This window comes from Mus caroli, unplaced genomic scaffold, assembly GCF_978045245.1.
Source record: "Mus caroli unplaced genomic scaffold, Mus_caroli_1 scaffold_18, whole genome shotgun sequence".
Taxonomy (NCBI): domain Eukaryota; kingdom Metazoa; phylum Chordata; class Mammalia; order Rodentia; family Muridae; genus Mus; species Mus caroli.
In genome coordinates, this window is record NW_028227273.1 from 16,622,040 (window position 1) to 16,640,551 (window position 18,512).

The 18,512-nt window shown below is 44.7% G+C and overlaps 1 protein-coding gene across 3 annotated transcripts in view; it reads right to left on the reverse strand.

Annotated features, from left to right (window-relative positions):
• The window catches only part of Crim1 (cysteine rich transmembrane BMP regulator 1), a 179,351-nt gene that overhangs the window by 95,969 nt on the left and 64,870 nt on the right, over positions 1–18,512 (reverse strand). For 2 of the 3 annotated variants that reach the window (XM_085833189.1, XM_021186083.3), the window contains exons 3-4: positions 3,241–3,483; positions 2,081–2,201 (exon numbers count right to left, since the gene is read on the reverse strand). In XM_085833189.1, the coding sequence (XP_085689315.1) occupies positions 2,081–2,201; positions 3,241–3,483 (364 nt within the window). The remainder of the gene's footprint in view (positions 1–2,080; positions 2,202–3,240; positions 3,484–18,512) is intronic. The other variant, XM_029471628.2, reaches the window with a different exon arrangement.

The following is an 18,512-nucleotide window of genomic DNA, read 5'->3' on the forward strand; positions in this document are numbered from 1 at the left end:
GTGGGGAGAAATCCAACCAGCGCCTGGAACTCAAGTCCTGTCTCAAAAAGACAGGAGGACTCACTGCTAAGCCTAATTATTTGTGAGGTTTTCTTTTTAAGCTGAGATTTTGTGTCTTTCTACAGTTGCAATGCATTTCACCCAACAAGAGGGAGTGGGACAAAAGTCCCCCGGGACCCCCAACACACAGGAGGTGCTAAGTCCCAAGTGTAAAAGTGAGCTGATACACTGTAACATCTTCCTTTTCATGGAGACCTTGCAGGGACATCTGTCACTACTAGCATTGCTGCATTGTTTTTGCTGGTGACTGGCGGATCTATGGGTACACTGGTGTTCATCCCCTGGCACATGGCAGCTTTGCATAAATGCCGCACCCTGATGTCGCAGAGAGGTTGTTAGTATGCCAAAACACTGTCTTCACAAAGCTCTTTGTTGTCCCCTTCATGACAGTATAAAGGGCAATCCTAGGTTTCTGCAGAGAAAGGCTAGGACACTAACAACCCCATGTATTTTATCAGAGGCAAGAAAAAAAAAAGTGCAACTATGGGAAGAAACTCTAGGTGCCTAGTCTGATGACTGCAACAGGAAACTTAACTATTGTTAACCGCATCGCCCTCAGAAGACTGGTCAGTGTTTAGTCTAGTGGTTCTCAACCTTCCTAATGCCAAGCCACTTTAATACAGTTCTTCATGTTGTGGTGACCCCTAACCATAAAATGATTTCATTGGGTACTGTTAGGAATTGTAATGCAAATATCTGAGATACAGGATAATTGGCATGTGATTCTTCGAAGGGGCTGAGACCCACAGGTTAAGAACGGTTGTCTCAGAGTATCTGGGAGGTCGATTCCAGAGAGGATTAAGTGGGGGTAACCTTTCCTTGAATGTGGATGGTGTTAATGACTTGGCTAGAAGCCAATGGGACAAATTGGAGAAAATGACAGAGTTCCCCTAGTGAAGGCATTCCTTCTTCTCTGCTTTTGGACTGACACCTGCTGAACTGCCCTGCCACACCCTTCCCCACAATGAACTGAAACCCTCTGAGCTCGTGAGCCAAAAATCACTCACAACCATGGTCACAGCACAGAACCCCAGCAAACACATGTTTACTTTAACCATGGGCTATGGATATGCCTAGTGTATAGAACTGTTTTATAACCATACTTGTGCAGTAGATAAAAATGCTAGCATGCCAAATGCCTGAGAACTGGGACTAGAATGGAGACAAGGTTATAGGCAGAGCTAAATAAAGAAGGGTTTCAGCTCGTGGTGCTGATGTAGAACAAAGATGGTAAGAATGCAATGAGTTAAGGGTACAAAAGAGTTGGGGGGGGGCAGCAATGACCAAGAAGAGGGACAGGTTTCCTGGGGTAGGGGAAGTTGACTGAGTTTCCCTGAAAGCAAGCACTGTTAGCTACCGTTGTTTTAATACTCTGAAGGCCATTAACAGCAGAACCCAGGGCCTTTGTGTCCTACAGAAAACTCATTCTATGGCACTTGACAGATTTCCTATTACTGAGATTGAAATGATGGCAGCTTGTCTCCCACGAGCCAGGGGGCAATGTGTCTGATACCTCAGAGTTACTGTTAAGAATTCAGACACCTCTTTGTCCCCATTAGAAATGGGTGTGAGGAGATGCATGGCTGCTGATGACCAGAGTCTCCCCCCCTCTGACGAACACTGTGAAGTTGGCACTGTTTTTTCAGACTGGGCACTTGGCTTAAACAGCGTCTTGATCCTCTGCAAAGGATCAAATGGCATACCTGACTCTCATGGAGTCCTACATACAGAGGGGACTGCTTGTCTATCTACTTCCTAGGACCTGCCCTCCCCTCCCCAATGCTGAGCAGCCTCAATCCTTAAGATTTAATGGCTTAACCTCATGACACTTGGCTTTGATGTGAGGAGAGACATATGTAAACAGCAGGTATAGTAACAGTCCAGTGGTTCCTCCAGAGAAGCGGGCCGGGATTGAGTTTCCCAAGGGAAAGCAAGCTGCAGGCAGGCCTGAGAAAACTATACCTGGGACGGTGCTAGCCAAGAAAGACAGAAAGGAAACTTGAACGGGTGCCGAACCAACCTTGCTGGCAGAGTACAGCAGCCATCCGCTGTGAGCCGCACTTGCGTTTCGTAGCTGTCCAGGGGGCACACGGCCTGCTGGACAGGGGGGCACTCCACGGTGCTGCAGTCCACGCTGAAAACTGAAAGGGGGCAAACAGAAGAAACACTGTTCACTGCGACGTCTACTTGGCATTCTGAACCCCCAAATGATATAACGACTCTTGACAAGTGTGCAGGTGATTGCCTCGCTTCCCTGAGACCCAGGGCCCATCCAAGGTTCTCCTTTCTTTCTATCAGTGTTCCACAACCGGGGTATGTCTCAAACAGAGGTCCAGAGTTAGGATGAGAACAGAGAGAGACCATGTAGTTATGGGATGGTGATGGACCAGCAAGAAGGGTTTCTGACAGAGCAGATCAAGAGATGGACAAGGGATTGCTTTGCCTGAAGCATTTAGCTATCAGTAAAACTAAAATTAATAATAATAATAAAGAAAAAACACTTTAAAAAACTGATCAATCATTAGAAACTTGCAAAGAGGAAATCACTAGAATCTAGACCTAGTCACAGACTACATTAGAGACGCTGGCACAAGGGCAAGGCTGTTAGATAAACGATAAAGCAAGAAGCAGCTGCGACAGTGACAAGAATTCCAATACTGGCAAGGGAGGTGTGCAAACAGTCAAATGGCACAGTGCATGCTTCAAAGCCAAGGCGGATGGGGAGGGACTGCCAAGGAAGAAAATGGGGGCCATTTCCTTATAAAACATCTGCCATTCGGATGCATGTATTTATCCAAAAAGAATGGTTCTGGGTCTGAGTGCTTCAAAATGTCAAACTTCAAGAGACAAACACATCTGCAAAGGAGGCCCTCTGATCGCCTCTCTGGGAATGAAGCAGGTAACCATAGGGCCACGCTCTTCCCACAACAGCTCCATCAAACATATTTGCAAGAAAATACAGAAGACAGAGAAAAGGGTGGTGGCCTCTCCAATGGGGCTTGTGCACCAGGGAATTATTCCTCTGGTTCTCTGATGAGAGTCCTGAAGTGAGAAGTTACCCAAAGCAGCAAGATTAAGAATGCTTGTCTTGGCGGGAGTAGAGAGGCCCAGGAAAGGCGAGCAGGGCCCTGTTGCCTTCTGCCACGCAGGGGTGAGGCTGCCCAGCCAGCGGGCGCATACCTGGTTTACACTCATAGAGGTCACAACACTCTCCCGGCTTCCCTGAGGCTTTGGACACTAGAATGTTCAGGTATCCCGGCTGGCAGACTTTGCGCAGACAGCCCGCAGGGTCACACACGCAGCGGCTGGGTAAAGGACAGCACTCCCCGGGGGGAGCATAGCCCTCGATCAGAATGGAATCTTCAGGGCAACGTGGAGAGAACCGCACTTCACAGCGGGCCTTGGTGCAATCTGGCTTCTCTTCTAAATGGGAGAGAAAGAATTTAAAAGCTCATGCCCAAGGCAGCGTGGGGGCACTTCTGTGGGAAGGACAGATTGTCCCAAGTCTATTTACTACCCAAAGAGCAGGGCAGCTTAAGAAGTCTGGTGAAAGTCCTCTGGCTAAGCATAGCCAACCATGGGAATCTCTCCCAAGATCTGCCCAAACATCAAAATACAGGCCGGAAGTTCTCTCACTCACTCACTGGGAAGAGTCAACATCTACTACAAAGCCCAAGGGGGGAAGATGACATGTGGCTCAGACTCAGGTCTGGACTAACTGTGAACCCAAGACTCTTAAGGTTTCTTTTTCTGAAAATGATATATGCTAAAAACCAAAACAGAGACATAAATAAAACCTGACTACCCCAGGGACTGAAGACAATATGGACGCTAATGAGCATGAAGAACTCCATCTCCACACGAGTTTCAATGAGCTGAGCTGATTAAGATGTGTAATTCCATGATGTGCCGGTTTAACAAGACAGACAATGAGCCAAATTCCCCTGTAATTTTCCTACATGGCGTGTCTCAGCAGGGGCTCACTGGATACACCTCATCTTCCTTTCAGTGTTATCAGTTTCAGAGACGGGAGCTCCAACAACAAGTGTAGGATGGGGCCCACAGAGCCCTAGCTTGCCAAGCAAGCCTCAGTCCTCGGGCCATTTTCTTGATTTCAGGGAAAGACTGGGATGCTCTGAAACCGCACTAGCTCAGACTGTGACCTTTGAATGAGGTCGGTGTGCTGGGATGATGACACTGGAGCACACACTTCCATAGCATCTAATTGACTCTGCTGAAGCAGACCCAGAGATCAAGTCACAGAGCAGGGTGAGAGGCAAAGTGACACCTAAGATTGTAGATTAAAACAAAAAACAAACCCGAGGCAGGAGACTCAAGCAACTCCCTCATCAGCGGTAAAGCAAGAATGCAGTGTACCCCACCTTACACTGCACACAGTGCTGGATACTACAGATATGACTCTCTTTCCCAAACCAAGCCCTTTTCTTTCTTACTCTCTATGTCTCTCTCTCTCAAAGGTTTCTTGTAGCAGCAGCAGACCTGGAACTCCTGATCTTTCCTGCCTCTGCTTCCCAAGTGCTGTGATTACAGGCAGGTGATCTCTTACCTGGCTCTACCCTCTTCTTCCACTTAGCTGACCATTTTCCTTGTTGCTAACTCCTCCCTGTCCAACTAAAACTAAAACACTCAGGAGGAGTTCACCCACATTTACAGTTCCGGGAAACTCCCTCAGAAATATTCACTGAGCACCAATCGATTTGGCGGTTGGAGCGTACAAGGGATGGGGAGGGAGAAATTGAGATCGAGTCTTGCTCTCATGTGGTCTATAAGGTAGTAAAAGGTGATAGAGAAAAAAGATCGATATTATCAACAGCAACAAAGCAAGGAGGCAGAAGAGAATAAGAGAACTGAAGACTGCACAGAGGGAGGGGCAGCTACAAGGAGGAGATCAGTGGTGGAATGAGGTTCGAGCCACAGAGATGCCCAGAAGAACTCTCCAGGAAAGGGAAGAGAGTCTTGACTGTGGAAGGAGGTCCCGTCCTGCAATAGCAAGGCTTTTTCACTGCGCAGCACTGGGGGAGTGAAGGGATGCGGGAAGAGGTGGAGAAGCTATCTGGAGAGAAGTGGAAGCCACGCACTGTTTATACAGTGGGATCGTGTGTTGGACATGGAGATGACTTGGTTGGTAAGGTCACGTGACTTGTTTTCTGTCACTTAACTTATGACTGCTCCCTCCTTTTTCCTGTTGGGCAGCATGCTACTTTACCACATCTATACTTTAGGCAGGGACAAAAGTCATCTGTAAGCCTCACCCTCTCTTGCAACTGCTGCCATCCATCCAACAACCAATAGGCTTAAAGCTCGGTAGAAAGTGAAACAGCATCTGGCCTAAAGAGACATTCAATAAAACACACACACACACACACACACACACACACACACACACACACAACTTCTGACATCACTCCTAAGAAGGTCATGAAATCAAGATTCAGGCAGGTCAAGCTAACTGTCCCAGATCATACGGCTGGTAAACGGGCTGGGTTGACTCTGGTCTATCTGGTCCGTGAACCTCTGTCATAATGTGACTCTTGAACGAGGAATGCTCGCTGTTGGAGGTGTGCAACTTTGGCCTTACCCTTCTTTTCTCCTCCTGAGTTGCTTTATCTGGGCTTAACTTCTCTCCTGACTACAATTGTGGTTTCTGTTAAACCCCCACCACTGAACTCTCTCTTACCCAGTCCTTTTTTTCCCGTCATGGCTTGATCCTGGGAACCTCAGAGCCTACAAGCCCGGGCCACACAGGAATTAGCTCTACTCTCAAAACACCTAGCTGAGAACATTCATAGTATAATCCCTAGACTATCTAGTGAAGAGACTGCGAGTCAGCGAGCAGTCCCATACTGAGACACCGTCCCTCCGTCAGTAGAGAAATCCTCAAAGCGCTGAGAGAGAGAAGGTTAATCTTGGTGATGGGGATCAACTTGGTCTTTGTAAAGTACACCCAGCAGACTGCTTACCTGGGAAATGCAAACACTGATTTATAATAAAGAAAAGACCTAATTCTACCTGCACGTAGCACTGAATCATGCCGGTGGCTTATTTGTTATAATTATCTTGTTTGTTTCTTTGAGACAGGTTTGTTTCCTATGTAGCTCAGGTTGCTTTAAGCTATCTATGTAGTTGAGGCTGACCTTGAACTTCTGATCTTCCTATGTCTGCTTTCCAAGTGCTGGGATTACGATATGAACCTGTAAGGCACACAATTACTTCTCCAAATGAGTCCTAGCGGAACATTCTATTATATTTGTAGTCTCTGAAGGTGTGGGATATACCAACATCTTCCAACTCTTGCTAGTTCTTGATGCTCTTTAACATTCTCAACCCTGTCATGTCCTAAAGTGTGTTCTGCACTTTAAGTCTGGAGAGACGCTGTACATTGGCAACGGGCATTGGACAGGGCAAGCTACCTAGACAGTGATAACCGTAAGTGAACACAAGTGGGTCAGGATTTTAAATCTTGGAAGTGTCCAAGAATGTTGAGAATGAAGGCTTAGTTTACCAAATGCTATTTCAGCTTTTCTCAAGAGAATCCTACTGGTTTCCCCTGAACTAACACAATTAGCAGACACTGAAACATCCCGAGAATCGTGTTCTTAGAAAACACTGTTTTAAATGGTTCTGCGGACCGTGCCTTAAGACTTTTAAACTGAAAAGCTCAAGTGTGGTAGTTGCTACTGTCCATTACCCCTGAACCCACTCTTCCTCTCCCTCCCCCATCTTTTGCCAGTGTTGGCTCAATCAGTCTTGGCTACTTACATGGGTTCTTTCCATGAGGATGCTTGCACCCTACCTCTTCTGCTGCTGCGGAAGATTATTTTATTTTTGTTTAGAGAAATGGCCTCACTATGTAGCTCTGCCTGGCCTGGAACTCACTACCTAGACAAGGCTGGCCTTGAACTCAGAGAATTGCTTGCTTCTCCCTTTCAAATCCTGGGATTCAAGGTGTGTGCCAACATGCCCAGCTGATGCAAAAACATTTTCATAAGCACGGAGTTAACTATTCTTTGATGCTCACACACCTCTCTCCCACACAACTTCCTGAAAAGGGAAGGGGGCAGATTTCTCAGGTATTACCCACGTGTCCTGGCTCTTCTGGAATCATCTTTACTACGATGTATTTTAGCAGAAGATAGAGAATTCATTTAAAACTCCCAATTCCCATCAGACTTTGCTGACAAAGCTTAGCTCTGTGTGCTCCTCTGTTCCTTTATGTTTTGGGATCTTTTTCTCTTTCGGATTCTTGTCAGTTTTCTGGAAGAATCTAAACATCAAATACCAAATTCACTTCTATTTCTCTCTTGTTTTCTTACACACACATAAAAATATGACTTTCACATCATAGCCAAATGCTACTTTGTATCTTAAAATTTTTTTTACATGCTTCACAATCTGGCCTGTTTTGAAATAATCTATAATTCAACATTGATTTCCTCTTTGAAGTTTTTCAGTTAAGTGCTGTAAAATTTCTGTGCTGCTAAGCTGGGGGAGGGGAGCTCTCCTTTTGTTTAAATTTACTGATTTGTCACTAGAAACTCGCATGCTTTTCAATGTTTTGGTTTTGTTAATTTCTTAAGATTCTGTGGGCTTTTTTTCCCCTTTGCACACATGTGTGTACAGATGCAGTTTTGTGGGCAATTTTAAGAACACACGTGTTAGAAAGTAACATATAGTCTATGGAATGCAGACTTTAGCTCACCCTTGTCTCGCTCGAACTTTCAGTCAGATTTCTGCAAGCTCTCCCACGAGTCAGTGACGACGTCACCCAGCTCTGCTGTTTACCATCTCTCTTCAGAGCTGTGCTGTTAATAAGATGATTGGCAGGGACAAGACTCAAGTCTTACACTGAGTTGGTAGACTTTGAAGTGATGCCTTCAAAGAACTGAGATTTGTAGAACCTACAGACTCCTCCTCATCTCCTAACTGTTAATAGTTGTTTTATTTTCCCGTCTGTGTGTGCTCAGCATCCAGCATGCACTCCACTCACTGGGTTACCATGGCATCAGCAACTGTTGGCTTGGCCCCTTCTCTCTGAGCTTGCTTCAAGTGCATAAGTTCTCTTGGAAATCTTTATTTATTCTTCTACATCTCTCCTGTTTGTTTTTAATTAAAAAAAAGGAAACCGTAGCCATATCGCCAATTTCCCACGAATGAGAAAGGCATGACTTTAGTTTCATTTTTTTAAAAAAATCTATTTGAAAAGAGGTCCTTCTATACTCTTTCCCAAAAGCATTTAACAAATCTATATATAGTACTTAAACTAATTAGCACGCTTTTATGTCTGGTTGCCATGGTAACATTGCAACTGGCATCTTATAAAAAAATTGCCCCAGATATATAGATACTAAAGTGACAATATGGTTCTCAACAAAAATAATTTTAAAAAGATAAATTAGTTTCACCATATTAGTAATCTTTCTTTGGGGATTGATATGGTTATCTAGTATAAACTGATATAATAATAATAATAATTATGCAAAGAGTTATTCCAACCTACTCACTTAAATCTCTGTGACAAGACAGTGGTTGTTTCTAGGTCTTTGCCAGGACAGGATGCCAGGCAGAGAAAGTAAAGCCGAAACTCCAAGTGGACAAATGCATTTCAGAGTTTTCTGCTTGAAACTAGGTTTTTAAGTAAAAGGAAAATAACAGCTACTCGATGGTAAGTGGGGGGAATTTAGAAGAGATAGGTAAAGTCACCCGGCCAGATTCTTCTTATGCATGTGTATTTTGTCGAGGTCCATATGATGGTGAAGCCTTTCTTCTACTTCAAAATCCACTGACATGGTCACTTTAAATAGCAGCAGGATGCTACACACTAGTTCCTACAGAGCAAGCAACATAATGCGGACAAGGAAAACTTAGGGTCTACTACAGAGTCAATGCTGCAGGGTCTTCCCTCCTCCAACGCTGACCCTGACTCCTCCTTCCTGTGGGCAGTAAACCCACCTTACAGGTACACCTCACTCTGACACATCTTTGGGAGTGCCAATTACTTCTAGGATAACTGAAAGGACCCCAGACTTGAATTCTTTGGACACTACAGAATTCAGTAAGAACACAGAGAATAAAGCCAAGAGGCAAAGGACCCACTACACTTGTGTGCCCCAGATCTCACTGCGGTGTACCTTACACTCTGCAGACTGGGAACGGTCTGTGATCTTGACCTTGGCTGTCACAGGGGCCTCGGCCACTTGATAGATCCTGTGATAGCGGACTAGTCTGTAAAGTCCTCTGTGTCTGTCTTTCACTCATTCAGTTGACAAACATTAACTGAATGACTTGAACAGGGAAGGAGCAAAGTCCTTGCTTTCTGGGATTTATAGCTCGAGAGGACAGAGGCATTCAGACAAACGGCTTCTCAGCATAGTGCCAGGTGCTGATAAAGGCTCTGAAGTATAATCAATAATGCTAGGGCCCTGCCTTATCCAGCAGAGTCCTTCAAGGCAAAGGAAGAGAAAGCAGGGTGTGGTGGCACATGCGCCTGATTCCAGCACTCAGGAGATAGAGAGAGTCAGGATACCACAAGTCTAAGGTCAGCCTGGTCTACACAGTGAGTTCTAGGACAGCTAAGGGATGTACCGTGAGAGCTGAGGGGAGCATATAAATACACATAGTAGCCAAGAGTGTTCCAGGACCAGGAAACATTAAGAAAAAACAAATAAACAAAAACCTCTAAAGCAAGCTAGAGCTGACCCTTAAGTAGGAATATATAACTTCTTCAGAGTTATGAAGAAGAAATCTAAACTGAGGTATAATTAACATGTAGAGAATACCAATAAAACCTCACAATGTAAACACTGATGGGTGATATTTCTTATTAAGAATTCAGTTGCTGAAGTCATGCTTAGAGAAACAGAAGAAAAAAAAATCTCTCCTAATTTAGGGCCTCCTGCAAGTTAGGCCTGCTGGAACCCATTCCAACTGGCCTACGTGCTTCTCAGTGAAAAAGAAATTACATTTTCATCTCTACCCTGCGGATGACAAGACAGACCCAGGGAGGCCAAGACCCGTGTATGAGGACACATTAGGAGTGGCTAAGCTGCCAAAGTCCACAATTTTCTCTCTAGCTACTCCATAAAGCCAAAAGCACGGGTTCCCTGTTTGGCCTGTCTAGGACGCACATTTAGGCCCTGGCTGTGTTTTTGCTCACATGCACAACCCATCATGACGTTGCAGTGGTAAGGAATACACTGTTTCTGGTGAGGCCTCACGGCCACACTGTAAGCTGTCCTGTTTCATTTGCTCTTAGCCAGAGAGACAGCACTGGGGATAATGCTTCCCTGCGTGCAGCGATAGTCTATTCTAAAGGCTTCTATAGCAAATGTGATACACATGTCATTCCTAGGTTTTTTCAGTTTAGAGGCTGACTCCTTTAAAAGCTACACTGGTGAATTCTTTTCATTCACATTCCATGATTTTATCAGAACCTTTTTTTGGCAGGCTTTGCTGTGAAGACTTGTTCTACACAATCATAACCCCAAGGGGCGAAAATTAGGCTTTTGTTGACACAGTCCCAGACATACTTCATATTTCAGCTCCTTCAGAAACTCACACTTTCCCAGCCCTTTCTTTTACTCTAGGGTTGAGTTTGAACAGCAGCAGAATCTATGCTGGGACCACTTATTAAAGATGCCATATTAAAGTATTTTCAGTTGCCTCATAAAATCCCCCCCCCTGCGTCACAGTGCAACGTAACTCAGCCCGAATACAAAGGAGAAAGTAATAAGGTATTTATACAACTACAGTCTGTAATATTTTAATTCAGTGGTTCTAAACCCTGGCTGCACATTAAAATCACTTACAAAGCTTTTAAAAAAACACCACTGTCCAGAAAATACCTCATGCCAACGACATCTGAATGCGGGAAAGAAGACGGGGCATATGTATGTATTTCAACAGCTCCCAGGCAATCCGTTGTGTCATTCAGGTGAAGAAACACTCCCCTACTCCTTCAGCAAACTGAAAATCCTTACAAGCACATTCACTATGGATACAGAATTTGACCAAGGGAGTCTTCAAACACTCAAGGCAAACCCAAGTGCCCTTTGAAACTGGCCAGCTCAGAGCTCTGCATATTACATGTCAATACATGTCTAGGTCCCCTTGGACCGCAGAGCTTTCCTAACCCACCATGTTGCTGACCTGCTAGAGACTACAGGTTTGTTACTCCAAGTGTGGTCCCTGGGTCAGCAGCCGCAGCACTGTTACGAAGTTGGGGGAAGCCGGCTTGCTTAAAACATATTAACTGAGTGTGGCACTGCTGCTGAAGGGCGGAGCCTCCTTCTGGACTTCAGCAGCCGGACACAGGAAAATTTAAGATGGGCCAATCCAATGCGCCACTTTTCACTGATCTTAGGGCTCACACATCCGGCATATCCTAGGCATTTGCCGGAAATGAAAATTCTAAGACCCACATCTGATGTAAAGAATCAGAAACTCTGGGAACGAGGCCAACGAATCTGGGTCTGACAAATTCGACAAGGGAAATAGTCACTTGCCCCTTTGCCTCTCCTATCACAATTGCCTGGGAACCTAAACCCGAAGGCTCAGTGCACAGGTGTCCTACTCCAGTCATTCAAACTTTCAAAAGACTCCCAAGGCAGGGGAAGTGTGTGGTCTTGGTTGCTGCATGCACACCTGTGCCTACCCATGTTCCACCCTCTCAGGAAATTCAAAGTTGTCTTAGTTCTCAGTTCGTAGAAAATATGACCCTCCAGCTTCTCTGGAATCTTCTTTGAAGAGGTCAGAGTTACCCCCGAGAAGAGGTAAAAAACCCGAGATCAGAGTCTGACTGTGCGAGGTAGGGTTGGGGCGACAATGAAGAGGCAGAGACCTCAAATGTCAACGGTGTGCGTTCTACTCAACTTTAAGCACAATTTACATGTGGCAGTAGAATTCTGAGCCCAGAGAAACTTCATTGCATCATCTGCTAATTCATACCAAGAAAATATATTCGATTTACTGCCAGGCGGATTTGCCATTCAAGCAATTATAGTTATACATATTCATACACCATCATGAATTCCAAAATGTTACAATCTGTCTTTAAAAAAAACTCTAGGAATAAGATTAGGCCCAAAGATAGATGAGAATAAAGATACAAAGAACCAAAGGTTGGTTTACAAATGATTCCTTTGACCTAATGAGGTCACCTTCTGTAGATACCTGATCCCTGTTTGTCATGTGCTAGCCCCACCCCTCCCCCACCCAGGAATTGTCACTATCAGGTAGTGGGGCAGATGACTCCTAAAGGAAAGTCTACATGAACTAAACTCAGTCAGTTCTGCAGCATCGTTAAGAACACTCTTCCTAACAGCTTGAAAATGTCAAGTAGGTATAAGCATTAGAGACAAGGAGCTCTCAGGATGGCTTCCACCATTCCAGAATACAAACAAAATTCTCCATTTTTTTTTGGTGGCAGCATCCTGTGACGCTGGTTGCCTTCCATGCTTCAAGTCCTCCAGGGCTGGATGTTGTAACGTATCCCTTTCTTCCAATAATGATACACAACCAGACGACAGATCTTAAATGTGCGAGAAGGCAGGGTCTGGTGTTCCTCAACTGTAAAATGTAGGGTTGGGACTTGTGTGTGTTTTCCATGAACACACGCTATTCAGCCTGCTCCGAGGAACGTCTCCTATTCAGTTGGGTTCCAAAGTGCTTGGCCTCCGCTCCTTCAAGAAGACCAATACGTGCTTGGTGAGTGAAAGGGCAGCCAATCACAGTCATTCAGAATGATAGGCTGTGTCAACACTCTGAAGTTTTACAACAGAAAATGTGAAAACACACAGACAGACAGACAGACAGACACACACACACACACACACTTGGTGAAGGGGGAAGGAGAACATCAAATTGAAGCTTTTCATCAGTAATATTATCAAGAAGTTCCTCGGTCTCAGAGGTGATATATGAACTTGTGAAACAGCTTGGGAAGTTCTTTAAAGAATTTTTTTACACTGACCTGAGACCTCCAGAGTTGCATCATGTGACGCCTTTAAACTGAAAATTCAAGGAGGAATCAAACCGCAGGGATAAGGGACAGGTAGCGGGTGACGAGGGACATGCTGTTGCTATTCTGTCTTCACTGACAACACCAGCAGAAAATAAGGAACAGCAGGCTGTTTAACTGTGCAACTGGTAGTTCTCCCGAAGGTTCACACATGCTGGAAACAGCCATGTGGCTAAAATTATAAATAGATGTTTGGAAACATATTTTGGCCATTTTTTCCTGCCTCCTCCTCTTTCTCTTTTTAACTTCCACCTCATGGAATATAATCTGTTTGCTTGATCCATTTATTTGACACTGAACACAGATTATTTTTGGCTCCTTTTAACCCTTTTTTTTTTTTTTTGGTATAGGAGTCAGTATAGCCACCAAAGCTTAAGAAGTGAGAACTGAGTTCAAATCTTGATGTTCTCTAACTAGCTGTGCCATCTTCAGCAAATGTTTCTGGGTTTGGGGTTTCCTTAGGGTTGTTATCAGCAAGATAAAGGCGGCTGCAAGAAACCTTGTGCCTGGCTCATCTCAGTGCTCAGCAGTCAGCAGCTTGATGTACTAGAACAATTTTAAGTGCATGTGCGTGCACACTCACACACTCCACACACACACACACACAAACTTACATACACACCTCTGCTATCATAGGATTTTAGATTTTAGAATTTTAGAGCCTCAGAACACTCATGTGTTAAGATGAGAAATCCTATTCTACAACTCTGACTTGAAGAGTACACGAATATGTATTATTTCATATTATTTAGAACAGAACATGTACGTACACGCCCGTTCTCAACCTATGGGTCATGACCCCTTTGGGAGTTGAATGACCCTTTCCCAGGGATTGCCTAAGACCTTTGGAAAACAGACATTAACATCATGATTCATAACACTAGCAAAAGTAGTTATGAAATAGCAACAAAAATAATTCTATGGCTGGGAGTCACCACGGCCTAAGGAGCTGTGTTAAATGGTCATAGCGTTAGGAAGGTTGAGAACCACTGCTGTAGCGGCCTTGTGACTTCTCCTTAGTTGTGTTAAATCTATTGCCTAATAAGATATCTCGGAAGACAGACCTGGTCATTATCATGCCTGTTATTAATACGTTAAGGCTGATGATGAAACATAGACCAACTGTCCCTACATAGCACAGAATGTCTTGGTCATATTAGCTCGTCAAATGCGTCTACTGTTTTATCCATTCCTTTAAGATGGATTAATTTGAGGGATGTGTAAATAACTTTTGTCTACTGAGAAAGAAACACCTCATACAGGTATCCTGACGCCCTGGCTTACAAAGACGTTAAACTACTGAGCGGGCATGGGAAGACACCAAGTGTTCCCTAATACCAAGAAAGGCTGACAGCATTTCTATACTGACACCGGGTGATCTCGGTCTCTTGACACAGCCTCACTTCTGTGCCATGACTCTTTCTCTAAGGTTTTTCCACCCTTTCTGGGCTGTTTTTTTTTCAGCTCCAGCACACACTTCCTAATCAGACTGGCACTTGGGGCAAGCCCCTGAACTGGCCCCACATGTCTATGGCATCTTTGTGTTCTTTGTGTACCCACAGCATAAACGCTGGTCCATAGTGATCGCCAAGAGGGCACCAGGGGACTACAAGTATGTGGGCTGCAGCTGAGCAAAGAGATGTGTTGACTTTCCACCCTGAACTACAACTTGACCTGGAGCAAAAACAAAAATAAAGAGATGTGTATTTTTTTCCCAGAAATGATAATTATAGTACTCCAAACTTCAACTACCAAAATGGAAAAGGCACTTCAAAAAATAATTTATTAAATAGGCACTTATATTCAAGGTAGCCCTTACATGGAAGTTATACTGTTTTTTTTTTTGTAGCCATTAAAGGGCTGGGCTCCTGTCTCAAAGCTGTATTTCAGAGTAGGGGGAGGGGCAGAGTGTGGGGGAATGTCCTTTAACTGATCACAGTTAATATGCTTTTTAAACATTCTTTTCCTCTTAAAACATAAGCATCACAGCTTGTACATCCATCTGATGCAACCTGTCTGAGGAATGTGAAGTCTGAAACACTCCTGGCACTAAAAGGAGAAGGTACGGTCCTTCAGGAAGTGCCCAACCACCCTGGTCTATTTTAAGTCCTCCTTGCTTGGTCCTTTCTTTCTCACCAATCTCCTTCTGACCTAATGGCTCCCTCATCAGGGGCAAGTGGGATGTAATTCTCACTGTGCTGGTTTCTAGCACTTACCGGTTCTCCCACTGGAATATGTCAGATGGCGTCCTGAGACAGAGACTGTGGAATCTCAGCCCAGAGTAAGTGATGGGTTGGTCTGCAAAAGGGCTGGGGGAGGGCTGTGGCTAGCAAATCTGCAGGTTCCTTTGCTTGGGCGCATCTGCCAGAAGACATTAGCCTCATAGACCCTATTTTCCTCCCTCTTAGGAAAAGTGCTCTCTTTGCCTTGCCTGCTTGCTTGCCTGTCCAACCGCTGTCTAGGGAACTGGATCTAGATACTGAAGGACATGCCTGAAGAACCGCACTGAGGTCCCATTCCATATCACACTCTTTGAGATGGAACAGCATCTTCTCTTCTTCCTGATGGTACCACTCCTACAGAGAACCAGTACAGATGACAAACGAGATTTCTAGCGCAAGGCTGCTGCTGCAGTGACTCTCAAATGTGTCAAAGGACACCCCCACACAAATCTAGACAGAATGAACTTAAAACACCAGGTGATTTATAAATGAACTGAGGCTTACAAATTCACACTTCAAGAGGTGGGAATCCATATTAAAATGTCTGGGCTTTGACACTGAAAATTAACTTCACAAACACGATGAGAAACTAGTTCCATGAACTGCTAGGAACCTAAATTCCTTTGATCTTTTTGCTTCTCAACCACTACTGTGTAGCCTTGGTCTATATAGTATTTCAAACTGTAGCAAGGGTGGAAGGAAAACACTTAGTATTAGGTAGAAAGATTTGAAAAGTTGTTACGTAATTACTGCTGCTACCTTTATAGACATACTTTGGCAAGTCCTCACCCACTTGCAAAAAAGTGTGGGGAAGGCCGTCTTTATTCTGAGTGGCCAAACCTCTAGTTACCATTTTTCATTTCTGTAAGGAAATAAGAATGGACCCATGGATCCCAGAAGGGTCACAAGCAGACCTTCAGGCAACAAATCCCAGCAGATATTTACCATTTGGACAGCACACGTATCTTGTTCTTGTTTTGTTTGAGATATAGTTTCTCTGTGCAGCCCAGGCTGTCCTGAAACTTCCTATAAGAGACCAGGCTGGCCTTGAACTCACAGAGATCTGCTTGCCTCTGACTCCCTAGGACTGGGTTTAAAGAGTGCACACACCAGTACACCAGGCTTATCTTGCACTTTCAAGAGCAAAAGTAAACAAAGCATTTTGAAGAATTACTCAAGAAACACTCCAGCTGAACACAAGTGCTACATCTATTTGTTAAAGGTACTTGGAAGATCCACTTCCTCTCACTCCTCTCCCTGACTGTAAAATCCTTGATAACCAACTACCATGGAAGATGCTGCCGGAAGTTGGGTATTTTCGAAAAAATGATGGTGAACCAGGAAATCTTGTCACCGGTGGGCCTAGGTTTATTTTGCAATCCTCTACACGTAAGGATTTGGCAAACCAATGCAATCCCATGAATAAGAATGAAAAAGAGGTGTGTGAGAGATATGAAGACAGTACAGGAGAGTGGATGACTGAATATGTTTGCTTGCAAATGAAGGTGTCTGGATGGTTCTGTCCTCGGGACTTCATTGCCAACATTAAGCTATTCTTTGTCAGAAATTCTTAGATATTTATGAAGAAAACAGTGGCTTAGAAAAGTCAATGACATTCCAAAAGGTCACTCAGCTAATGGCCTGGAGCCAAGTCCCACAGGGAATCCTGCCCTGATTCCTACCATGACCCGGCCATTCATCATTACCCTGCTCTCCTTGGCCTTCAGTAGCATCTTCCCTGACAGTTATTCAAACCTCTCATATAATACTTAAGACCACTTAGAATCTAGTTTAAACATGATAGTTAAAGCTCCTTTGTCATTAAGCCTGATAAACATACAAAAATGGCACTTAAAAAAAAAAGAGGTGTGTCTGAAGAAAGGTCTAGACATGGCCTGTTGTTGTACTGTCCTCTGACCAGCTGTCAGGCTGCCCACTCAGCACAGCTTCATCCTAGGAGGCTCATGAACAAAAAGGTCAGGAATGCAAAGGTAGGTAGGCCGGCCTGATGAGGTGGGACCCTGGGATGATCTTTCTTGAGACTCAAACCCAAGGATGAACGCTCCCAAGACGAACGTCTGTAGTCTCCACAGAACTTTCTCTGCATCGACCCAATTCCCAGAGCATTTAGAGCTCTGGGACCTTCCCTTAGCCCTTCAGAACAGAAAGCCCGGGCAGAGACAAGTTTATGACTAGATAAGATGATATGAGAGCTGGGGTCCTTCGGAATTCAAGATGGTAGAAGGACCGGTACAAAAGCCAGGAATGTGCTCCTGGGTTACCTCCAAAAGCGTTTCTATGTGCAGAGCCCCCTGCTGCTGTGCCTGCCCCTTGGAGCGAGGCAACACTCCTCTCATCCTGTTCTGTTCCTGGCTTTTGACATCAACCAGCGCTCATCTCCTTGAAAAACCTGGAAAGCAAATGCTTATGATATGCAAATAACATCATATAATCCTATCACATCACAAGCAAATAGCCTATCATATATGCTCTACACAGATCATCTATGGCCTACGTAAGTGAAGGAGCCGACGCCAGCCTCCCTCTTCTATATCCTACCCCCTTGTTGTCTCTTCTCTCTGTTCTTCCTTTCCCTATTACTACTATTTCCTTCATTTATAAGCTGCTCTCATTCTCAGGGATATTATATTTTAGGTTTGATGTCACATCTGTTTATCCTCTGTCCCCATAGTAACTGTGAACAGAAAAATCTGCCTTGAAGAGGGGAAGTACTATATAGAGGCTTTGGAGAAAAAAGGAAATAGATGAGGAGAGGGGGGAGGCTGAGGAACAGTGGTGAGGGAGGTGGAGGAGGAGAAGGGGCAGCAGGGAGGAGAAAGGCAGAGGAGAGATGGGAAGCATCATCGGGAGGCATCCAGGCAGGCGAGGAGACGATCCCAGCGGGTTTCTTTGGGGATGCTCAGAGCTTAGTGGCATAGTGACCTGTGAATTTCTATCCTAAGTGGTTTTTAATAACAGACTTAGTAGCTACCTCCTCTCGCTGATTCACTGCCCAGTGTCGAGAGCTCCAGGATTTACACGACCATTTCTCTGACTCCTGGTTCTGCTTGGAGAAGGTGGATTTTTCAGGCTTCTCTGCGCAAGAATCTTCCTCCTTTGGTGGCTATCAGAATCCCATCGGCCAGACAGGCCTTTTGGAAATACGCACACTGTTTGATACACGTGATTCTCAG